General features: G+C 43.9%; 1 protein-coding gene across 1 annotated transcript in view; it reads right to left on the reverse strand.

Annotated features, from left to right (window-relative positions):
* The window catches only part of LOC142469911 (hepatocyte nuclear factor 4-beta), a 37,446-nt gene that overhangs the window by 10,362 nt on the left and 15,065 nt on the right, over positions 1–12,019 (reverse strand). The window contains exons 3-5 of the mRNA XM_075576670.1: positions 11,651–11,745; positions 4,948–5,054; positions 2,351–2,506 (exon numbers count right to left, since the gene is read on the reverse strand). Of these exons, the coding sequence (XP_075432785.1) occupies positions 2,351–2,506; positions 4,948–5,054; positions 11,651–11,745 (358 nt within the window). The remainder of the gene's footprint in view (positions 1–2,350; positions 2,507–4,947; positions 5,055–11,650; positions 11,746–12,019) is intronic.

Genomic DNA, 12,019 nt, shown 5'->3' on the forward strand with positions numbered 1-12,019 from the left:
AAGGAGATTTTACTAGCAACAAAGGAAAGGGTTCTTTACAGTAAGTGCAGTTCATATGTGGGATTCATTACCCATGGAGACTGTGATGGCAGATACAATAGATATTTTCAAAAAAAGGGTTGACATCTTTTTAGAAATAAAATATTATACCAATATCTTTCTTAATATATATTTCTGAAAGCATTGTATGTATGTATGTTTCCCTGGTGTGTTACCTGTCCCTAGCGGCAATCTCATTGGTCCCTTGGCCCGCCCGCCCCCGCACACCTCTCATTGGCCTCACACACTCACACCACTGCTTCAGGCCCCCTTGCAGCTCACCTTCCCCCCTCCCGGTGGCCGTCACTCTCCCCCATCACCCGGACCGCAGCTCACCTCCCCCCCCGGACAGGCCCCGTACCTTCCCCCCTCCCGGTGGCCGTCACTCTTCCCCGTCACACGGACAGGCCCTGAACCTTCCCTGCTGCACGTTTCCCGGCGGCTCGCGCTCACAGGTGCAGAGAGGGGGCGCGTGCGCAGCGCTCCCCGGGCGGGAGGAGGGAGAGCAGAGAAGGGCCAGGCGCGTGACAATCGGAGGAGCGCGGGAGAGAGGAGCGGTGCTGTGAGTTCTGGCAGAGGTGAGGGGGCTTTGTGTGTGCTGGGGGGGAGATCGGGGGACAGTGTGTGTGGGGGGGAGGGACAGTGTGTGTGTGGGGGAGGGGGGGACAGTGTGTGTGTGTGTGGGGGGGAGGGGGGGACAGTGTGTGTGTGTGTGGGGGGGAGGGGGGGGACAGTGTGTGTGTGTGTGAGGGGGGGACAGTGTGTGGGGGAGGGGGGGGGGCAGTGTGTGGGGGGGGGAGGGGCAGTGTGACTCCCGGGCAACGCCGGGTCTCTCAGCTAGTACTAAATAAGTAAACATGGGAAGGATGTTGATCCAGGGAGAAATCTGATTGGTAATATTTGGAGTCAAGAAGGAATTTATTTTTCCCCTTATAAGGTATCATTAGAAGATATTTCACTGCGTTTATGTTTGCCTTCCTCTGGATAAAAATACTGGAAGTACAAATATAGGATAAAGTATCTGTCCTCCAAATTCAGCATAGGTTGAAATTGATGGACGTATGTTTCTTTTTCAATTTCATCTACTATGTAACTATGTAACTATGTAAGTGTAATATACACATTTTCATATTTGTTCTCATGTACCGTAAGTGAAAAAAAAGTCCATATATATCTATCTATTGCATAATTATCTTATTTTGACTGTTAAATGTTATGTTTTAATCACTGTCAATTGCTTCACACTTACATTATAACGGATTGAACCATAAACTAATTGTGGCTATTGCAGTGTGCACACATAGTTAGAGGAAGTTTTGGGTCTGTCCCCTCTATTTTTGTATACATTTTCTACCACTTTTACAAGCTCTTTGACAATTGAAGATGGTTTTTTTTTAATTGAAGGAGCAGTTACTCCTCTTTTTTTTATAGTCCCCATTTATTTGCAGGGTGGGCAAGGGGACCCACCTGAGCCAAACGCAACTATTTTCAACTCCGGGGACCTCTGGTTCTTGAGATACAGAACAGTGAGGTTACTGGGCTTAAATCTGCCTCAGGGGAAACACATGGTTTCCAGATCACAGGCAAATAGGAACTTGCAACATCATCGGTGGCAGCTTCCTATTGGATGGCCATTTAAATCCCCTTTAAAAACAAGGAAGTCATTCCGGTAACTTCTCTAGTAAATTGGGGGTTCCCTGGTACTGAAAATAGTGCAGTTCAGCTCTAGAGCAGGGGTGCGCACATATTCTGCGCTGCGCCCCCCTGCCTGTTCAGCCCCAGTGCTCGCGCCCCCCCCCCTTAACTAAGATCCGGCATCAAATGATGCAGCAGGATTATGTGACGTCACGTGACCCCTCTGCGTCATTTAACGCGCATTGCCATGGCGACTCGTCACCCAAAGCCAAGGTAAGTAAGTTACAGAGGCCTTGCGCGCTCCCCAGCATTTAATTTAAATGCTTTGGGAAAGAACGCGGGGCCTCTGTAACCGCCGCGCCCCCCCAGTTTGCACACCCCTGCTCTGGAGGACCCCTGCCTTCAATCCTCTAAATCCATAAGGGAAGTTAATTGAGACAGATTGCTTCTTTAAGGTTTGATAGCTTTACTCATTTACACCCAGAAGCCCAAGTGCAAAAAAGACCCCACAATTCTAAGTATCAGGGAATTTACAACGTGTATTCCAGGTTGGGATGTGGTTTATTCACAAAAGTTAGAAAGCCATTATGGATCCTTAAGGTCTGTTCACTTGATCGGCTATTAACAATCAACAACACTTACTGAATACCCAAGTTTGTCCTGTTGATATTGTTACCTGATCATCCAGAGGAAGCTCACAGAAGGCTGGGATGTATTTTGCCCACTCTACCAGGAGTAGGAGCTGCTGCTTCATGGATTCACACACGTCACTGATCGTTGCTACTTTCTTCAGGGCGATGTCAGCGCTGTGAACCGGACTTGGTGCGGAGAACTGGAAGAGAGCAGTGACATGGAGGTTATAAGGAATCTACCACCTTTAGAAACTGCTGATATTAGTACTGCTCCACCCCGTTATAGCGCGATCCGTTACAACGCGAATCCGCTTATAACGCGATGTAAGCGTGGCTCCCAATTTTCGTATTTATGAATACTTTACAACACAATTATTGGTATCTTAAATACTTTATTGTACAATGCATACAATTGTACATTATTTCTAACGCGATCCGCTTATAACGCGATGTGATTCTTTGGACCTCAAGCACAGCGTTGTAAGGGGGTTGTGCTGTATGTACTTTTCACCCTATTGCTGACAAAAAGTGGCCACCACAACATAGCTAAATATTCCTGGAGCCATTAAAAATACTACAAATCGGCCCTCCCAAAGCAAACGGGTAAAGACCTGATTAGTTTGTTTGGGAAATAATCAGATATTTGGATTATCAAGTTGAAGCCGACAAACCAACACATTCAACAATAACTTTATTTCCTGTAGTGCTTTTCTCCAAATGGGACTCAAAACGCTTCACAATTACAGAACAGCGCACAGTAAGCAGAATTGTAGTTAGGATTCTTACAGACATAGTCCCTGCCCAAGTGAGCTCACAATATATGTATTTTTGGTGCCTGAGGCACAGGGAGATAAAGTGACTTGCCACCGGAGATTGAACCAGGCTCCCTGGCTTCAAACTCAGTATTATTGTTTTCAGTCAGTGCCTTTACTCACTGAGATGGTCCTTCAGCTCACGAACAGGGCCTTCAAGTAGGGTTGCCAGGTGTCCAGTATTGAACCGGACTGTCCCGAATTTGGACTCTGTCCAGTAGTACATGAGAGGTAATACTGGACATGTATGTGCATACCGGTATTACCTCTCTTGACATAGTGACCTGATCGGCTTACAGGGCCGCGGGATTTCCCCGAGCAGGACTGTTGCTAGTGGGCAGGACAGCTTCCTCCATCCTGATTGGTTGCATTACCCAGCAGCAGCCAATCAGGAGGCAGTGTCAGGAGCCTGAGGGTGGGGCCAAGGAGAGGAAAAAACAGCATGGAGCGGTAAGGGTGTGTGTGTTTTGAGCGCGTTTCACCATTGCATCCAGTATTCTTGAGGAAGCCGCCTGGCAACCCTAATGACTAGTTGTATCTGTTTGCGCTTGTTTGTCCTTATTTGACACATCAGTTTGCCTATGTCATTTATTTTAATCTGTTCCACCATGTTATCACGCTGCAGAATACGTCGGTACTTTATAAACGATAATAAATAATGTCTAAAAAGAAGTGTAACCGATGCCATTGACATATCAGCCACAAGGTGGCTCTAAAAGACTTGTCCAGCTCTTCAGATCCAAGTGGGTTTCATAAAAACAAATAGTTTGCTGTTGTCATTTTCCCTTTTTTTTTTTTTTTTTTTTAAAGGTAAGCAAAGTTGTCCATGTCCTGGGCACTTAGAATTTGCCACGAGATTTGATATTGCACAGTTTTCTGTAACATCGCTCCAGATCTGAAGAACCATTTGAGCTATGAACTGCACACATCACAGCGAAATGCTCAAAGAACTAGATTGGTCATCACTAGAGTCTAGGCGCAAAGTTCACCTTTCCTGTCTCACCCTCAAATACTTTCTGGGCAAGCTACCCAGCTACCTGAACAAGCTCCTCACCCCTACCACATGCAGCACCTATCACCTGAGATCAGACTCCAAAAGACTATTCATGGTCCCAAGGCTCAACAAAGTATCTGGACGTTCCACCTTCTCCTTCCGTGCACCCCAAAACTGGAACAACCTACCAGAGACTCTCATATCCACCACCAGCTTAAGTTCTTTCAAATCTAAGGCTATCTCACACTTTAATCTGGTCTGTAACTGTTTCATACGCTCATAATATATATTTTCTTTAACTGTGCACGCAATGTCTTGTATATAATGTATACCCTGTTCATTTATGTAACTGTATTTGTAACCATGTATTATTTGTTTTACTCTGTGCCCAGGACATACTTGAAAACGAGAGGTAACTCTCAATGTATTACTTCCTGGTAAAATATTTTATAAATAAATAAAATAAATAAGAAGAAGTTAATTACATGTCCTCCGTCCGCAGAAGCTGCTTCATTGCCAGAGGAACCAGCATGGAAGACCACTTTGGCAGTGATGAGGTTAACGCCTCCTGTGCTGGGGTGTCCAGCAAGTAGTAGTCGATGGGTAAGGGATACCACGGGGTGTAGAGTACCACTACTTTTACTTGCAAACGTATACATGGGATATATATTGCAAGGATTTTTCTAAACTATGACCCAGAGGTGTGTCCTAATGTTCAATAAATGTCGATTTATTTGTGAAACCAGACACAGTACCACTACGTTTGTAAACTACTTTAAAGCATCATCAACCCCCTGAGACACACGAGGCACTCGATCCAAGAAGTGCCGCTTACCTGATGGGCCATCGCTTCAGCCTGGGTCAAGATACTGATGGACAGAGAACCGTTGTCCTCATAGCTGCTCCTGCGCATGCTGATCCTGTCTCGCTCGTTCTGCACAGCTTCAAAACAAAATGAGAACTCTCTTCACCTGTGTGCGGTGACGTCACTTCCACACCTGAGCTAAACAGCAGAGCAAGCAGCACTGCCACTATTAATAAATCCATTGCAACCAGGCAGAGGCTTTGGATTGTAGCTGGGTTAATATGTGGCAGCTATGTGGGGTTTTGGGCTATCTTAGAATATAGGTTGCCTCCTCGTTTAGGCATACCCCGGTTTAAGGACACTCACGTTAATTACACTCGCGAGTAAGGACATATCGCCCAATAGGCAAACGGCAGCTCACGCATGCGCATGTCAGCACGTCCTGAACAGCAATACCGGCTCCCTACCTGTACCGAAGCTGTGCGCAAGCGGGGAGACTATAGAGCTTGTTACACATGCGTTATTTACATCAGTTATGCACGTATATGACCATTGCAGTACAGTACATGCATCGATAAGTAGAACAAAGGTAGTGCTTCACTGTAAGTACATTTTCCCTTTACCTACATGCTCTGGACCCATTGCGTACGTTAATGCGGGGTATGCCTATACCTTGTTGTCAATTGCACATTACCCCCTCCAATGCTGGAGGCGCACGCAGTCTGGAGGAGTGTATAGGGCATTTTCCACCTTTCATGCAAAATGTATTATGCCTTGACTTTCTTTGAATTGTTTATGGTCCTTATTCAATATGCTGTGAATTAGTCTTCCCTGTGCTGGAGAAGATGTGAGCCCCATTAACTCCAGGCATTGGTAAACACAAAAGAGGGATTCAAGTACAGGTGTAGCAAGACTTAATGTCCTCAGCGTCACTGACAAACATGCAAATGTCTGCGGCGCTGGGGACAGTGTCTGCCACTATGGAGCTGCGTGGGGTCCATGTTCTGCCAGGGACCCCCTGCAGCATGAATAATCCATATTTACGAAGGCAGCACACAGCAGGGTCATATGAATCTGGACAAACTGGGCCCCTGTGTTTTGACAGCTCAGGCCTGTAAGGCAGTCTCCATAATGTAAAGAAAGTGCTTTACATGAAGTGTCTCGGAATCAGGAGCATCTTAAAGTGTTACACACAGAGACTCTCTCTGCTTTATCTGTATTATCTGCTCAGGCTCGCTCTCTGAAGTGCTTTTTTATATGATGTATATACAGAACATGTTATTAAGTCTTCTATAGCAGGAGATTTAAAAGCAGGAATTACAGGGGGTTGCATAAAATGCTGAAATGTGTATACATTATGTGCAGGACCTTTACTCGTGGGCCTTACAGATGTTACCAAAAATACATCTTTTTTTTTTTTTTTGTTAACTACTTTTTACCCCTTCGGTGGTGGATACACTGGCAGTAATCTGCAGCGCTGAGATGCCTGTTTTGCTTATAAAATAAAAGGCTTTTGACAGCTTTGAAAATGTCTGCGCCTGCCCACAATGGAAATATTGTAGTGAAGTCTGTGCGGTTAAATGCTCATTTTAATATATACAAGGATGAGTGGAGACAAATAGAAAAAAGGTATAAATAGTGCTGGAATATAACAATTCCAGTGAGTGCTAATTATGAGCACTGCAGCCTCATACCTCAGGCTGACTCCTTGCCACTTCACATTTGCTGAAGTAATTTTTGTTTTACATCGATTTAACCCTTCCAGTGTACAGTGCAGTATACACTGGCGACACACTTTATTCGAGCTCGGCTAGTCCCACGAATTCGGGTATACCCGGGTGTATTGAGGTTTGTGACTGTTTTCTGCCCGAGTGCATTGGGTTATTTTCCAGGCAGGGATTGAAGCATTTTATTCCCGCTGGCTGCAATACTGCACAGTATATATATATATATATACTGCAGTACAATTCATGAATTTATGCCATCTGGTAGACACGCGAAGCATTGCAGCCTATTAAATCCTAATCATTATCATTTAACAGATCAGCCGCCCGTCAGCCAGGCATGAACCCAGGCTGGGAATGCAAACGCAACGGGGCTTGTCAGAGGTGAGGAGCGGCGCATTCCAGGTATCTGCCAGGTACATACTGGGTATTTGCTCGAATAAAGTGTGTCGGTGCAGTACTAAATATTTGGTGTTATTTCCTATTGTGTGATCTGCGTTCAATTATGTCAATTGCAAGACTCTTAGATTATATGTAGTATATTTTCTTTATTGTGAAAGTGTTGTAGCTCATGGTATATTTATTCTTAGTGAATTTATATAATTTAACACAGCTTAATAATACTAGAAACGGTGCTACAGTATGTGGCTAATCAAACAACTTTATTTTTGCAGAAACATTGCTCACTGGAAGTGCACCATTAATGCTCAGTCCCATTTTGTCCTATTGTAAACCTTTATTCTGATTGGCTGGCAGAGCCAGCCAATCAGTAATTACAACATCTGGTTGACCAGGGGACCAACCATAAAAAAAAAAACAAAAGGTTTAAAACTAAGTTAAAACATAAACCAAATAAGTGCACCCAGTCCCGCTTAGTAATAGGGTAAGGGTTAGCCAGCCCTGGATTCAAAATGGTGGGTGGAGAATTTCAAAACAGAAACTGCTGTTATATCCACATTAGACATTTTCCTGGTGTTTGGGGGGAGCTGTGGAGTTAACATTATAAGGGGCAAACAAAGGGGAAAAAAAGTCAAAAATGGTAGGAATTAAAAGAACTGTCTGAATCAAGTATATACTGACAATGAAATTCCATATCAGTATTGTTATCTGCAGGTGTTCTAACATTTTGCTAAATATTTTGCCAAGTTTCACTCCAGTGTAATTAGGATTATGTTTAATCTGTGTGTGCAAATGGCTCTTAATGAGCAATGCTGTTCAAGGCTTTTTTTGTGTTGTTGTTGCATTATCTCATTCTTTGAAGTGCTGGAGTTGCACATACAGTAGATAATGTTTAACTGAAGTCTCACTATCATTGCATGCAGTCAGCCTGAGATATTTATTACACCTGTAAATAGAGGCTGGGTCAGTCTCTGCATAACTACAATGCTGAGCGCAAAGGTTCTAGATGACAATGCTCCACTTTGAAAAGGATGGAAGCTATTATTTTTTTAATGTAAGATTATTCTAGGCCCCCGAGACAATTAGAGCTGTTTGCATGTACAGATACATTTTTATGGACCAGTACTAGAAAATAAGTAGAGTTTATCTACTGTATGTTTTCTGAAACTCTCAAAAGTGTCTTCTTTAAATGTGCTATCAATTATTAATTTGAATGATCTATTCTGACACAAATGAATCTACTTTTATAAACTAGTTTGGTTAGTGGCAGCTACGTCTTAGTTTATAAAAGGGTGGTGTTGGCACACGATTCATGGGGTGGGGGGGGGGGAATTAAGGTTTACATCCTTTGCACCCCTAGAAACTCCAGTAAGTACAGCACCATCTGAATAATGTTGCTAACAATGCTATGTCCTTCACCTCCATTTCCATTTAACTTATGGTAATAACCAGTTGGAGAATCCTTCTCTGCCTAGAGGTCATTTTATGAATGCAGATAGCCCAATAATGTTTCTAGGTCTTGGATTGATTGTCCTTTAGGAACATGATCGATAACTGGGTGTCCCTAAAAGAAGAGTTTACATTTGTTAGCAGGTGTACCTCCTCAATGTAGTCAGTGACTGCAGCACAGATTGGGGTACTAGCCTTTTGGAGAGGCTTATGGAGTAATGCTTCAACCAGTCTAACCTCATCCATTATATTTTTACTCTTTAGAATTTTTTATCGTGTGTTAATGTTTGAGGACTAATATTGATCATTTTTGCTGGGGGGAAAAATCACTGCTTGAGAACATCTCAGCATGATAACACTAGGCATCCCTCCTAATTTATATCTTGCTGTAATTACGCACTTCCACCTCTCCCTGGGTCCCCTGGATTCTACAGTAATCATCATCCTGCCCTAATCTTTTCAAACCCATTGTCCCATCGTACAGTAAGCTCCTACAATATATCAGTCAAAGAGGAGGCATTGTTGTATACCTACTGCACTGCGGGGGGTTATTCAATTGCCCATTTAATTTCCAGTTATGGCAAGAGCTGCTCTCTTAACTTACTTTAATATCCTATTATTTCTAAAACAAAAAAAGACTAAACACTCCAAGTACGTGCAATAAGTTGTGTATTTGGAGAGGTCTGAGTGTGCCAAATGTATTTCTTTGACATTCTCCAAAATCTGAGCTGGCACAAAATACATTTCAAAAGCGACGTGTGTCTGAAAACAACCATCCCACTTTCTAATTTAACAGGGCCAAGTTAATTTCTTTCTAACTGATTATTTACATCAACATTACAACATGGCCAACACCAGCCACACATTGATACACTAGAAATTTGTGCCTCTAACCCATTCTGCACTTATATATGAAGAAGCTACCAAGCAAAATGCGTAGGGTTAATTCCCTGGACTACCTGGTTCGTACGTTGCATGCAGAGCTGACAACCCGCCCGTAAACCACACCTCCATAGACGCTTCCGTCTGATGTCACAAGTGGATGCTCTGTTAGTTCATTTTGTGCAACTAGAAGTTTACTTACTTTTACCAGACCATATACCCCATGTTGACTTTTTCTTTCCCTATTTTTTGCACTTAGGTCCCACTCTAAAATATATATGTGTGTGTAAAAATCCTATAGTGGCCCACACGTCAAGGGTCGGGATTTAAGGTATTAGATTAACACAATAGGAGATACTATTGATTACTATTTGATATACCTACAGAATACATAAGAGTCCTCCAGTACAATAATATCGTGAAACGACCTGGTTTATACTGGTTACTGTTTCAAGTGATCCATATCTCTCTTCCTTGTAACTACCCAACCTTCCTTAAATGAATCCTCAATAGGTATCTTTCAGCTAATACAGCAGACCATACACTGAAATAGAGGACTCGAGGATTGTTTTTAGGGTATATCCACGAGAGGAGCTATATGTATAACCACTTCTATTACAGTACACGTATATCTCCCTTTCCCACCTTATCCTCGTGCTTACTTTTATAAATAATATACTATAATGAACACACATGCGCATTACTGGTACTGCACCTCCAAGGGTGTTTTATAAAAAAGATCTGAAGAACCCCGTGAGTTAAGAAAACTTGGACATGCAAAATTATTAAATGATCCACCAAAATGTATCTTATTCATACGGCCTATTTTGTTTCCTTGGGTCTGAATGGGCAGGCGTGCACTGTGAGTCGCCCTAATAGCTACATTCTCCCTTATTCAGTGGCCAATGACACCTCTGGCTGCCTAAGTATCTATTGTATAAAGTCTATAGACACATATTTACTAAGCAGTGCTTTTCTATAAGACACCTTCTGGATGCCGGAAAAAAAACCTTATGGCTCACGTTCTTGTATAGTGCTACTAGTTTTACGTAGCGCTTTACAGGGACTGGTCTCTGCCCCGTGGAACTTACCATCTATTTTTGGTGCCTGAGGCACAGGGAAATAAGTGCCTGAGTGCCCAAGGTCACAAGGAGCCGACACCGGGAATTGAACCAGGTTCCCCTGCTTCAAACTCAGTGCCGGTCTTTGTCTTTACTCACTGAGCCGCTCCCTCTCCCATAGAAGTTATTAGGCCATAAAGAATCTTCCGGCATCATAAGGTGTATTATGGAAATAGCCGCAATTAGTAAATATGGGTCACCGTGCTCTGGTATTGCACAACCAAAAGCAACGGGATCTGAGGCCTTGAAAATGTATTCCAGTGACGTCTCGCAAACGGCCAGTCGATATGTCACGGACAACAAACCTGCTATTAAAAACAAGGTTAAGGGTTCATTCACTTCTAGGTTACACTGAAATAAAGTGTTCATAGTGAAACCTTCCTTTTATCCCCATTGCTAGTACCCCGGGTGCCTGCAGGCTGTCGCTTTGCAATGTGTTGCAGTCCCTTCTGGCTGCAAAGATGATACATTTCGTAGCATTTCAGAATTGTTTTTTTGCTTTTTTGTATTGACCCTAGATTGTCACTCCAATCTTTTCAATGGCACGCAAAGAAATGTACAGTTTCCTGTTTTCATCCTTATTACTCAAGGTACTTTCATGTCGGCCATCAGCAGCGAAACGTAACGCTGCCTGAGGCCGGATGAGGGAGCGATGTTGTCCAACACTTCCATCTTGTGTGTAAGGCTAGGTCCCCAGTGGCCACGGCTTGGTGTTCGTGCCACACACAAGGCACAGCCCTCCGCGGAGCAGGCCCCAGTCGGCGTGTGTGCGTGCACGCACAAGCCGCGATGCGCGACCGCCTTGGCCAAAAGACAAACATTTTTGTCTTTTGGCGAGGCGACCGAGCATTGGCCACCTCACGGCGGCGTTTCAGCCAATGAGGGCCAACCGGCCACGTGACGTCATGGCCACCCCCCCCGTCCGTTGGATCTTCTGCTCTGCAAGCACAGCCGCAGACCTCAGGCTGAAACGGGTGCATGGGCCGCCAGACGCACAGGCGCGCGTGCAGCCGTGACTACGGGGGCCATAGCTTTACCAAACAATACTACAGTTTACAAACAATGGGTTTATTTGCTCCCCTATATGGTTTTATTTGATTTAACTGGAAGAGAGAAGAGCAGAGGGAGGTGAGACCTGGCCGTGTACACAGTACCAACCTTCCTTCCGCATCCCTGCTCGGAAACATTTCCTCAGCCGGCAGTACCTGCACTGGTTCCTTTTGTCCTTATCTATGATACATTGTCTGCTGAACCTTTAAAGAGAGGAGACAAAGCCACACAGAGTTTGGAATTCCTGATAAACATATATACTCATGTGAAAACCATACACTGGCCTAGCAAGTGTTAAGGGGACAGGAAATCATTGGTTGTGGCAAGAAGCACCGTGATGCCATATGGCTAGAGATTTAAAGTGATAAAGATGGCATAATAACAGATAGAGGCCCATATTTACTACGCAGTCTTCTGCTGAAGTACCTTCTGGTGCTGGAAGTCACCTTACAACCTGTTGACTAGACATTGCAAACT

The sequence above is a fragment of the Ascaphus truei genome, chromosome 19 (genome assembly GCF_040206685.1).
Source record: "Ascaphus truei isolate aAscTru1 chromosome 19, aAscTru1.hap1, whole genome shotgun sequence".
NCBI lineage: Eukaryota > Metazoa > Chordata > Amphibia > Anura > Ascaphidae > Ascaphus > Ascaphus truei.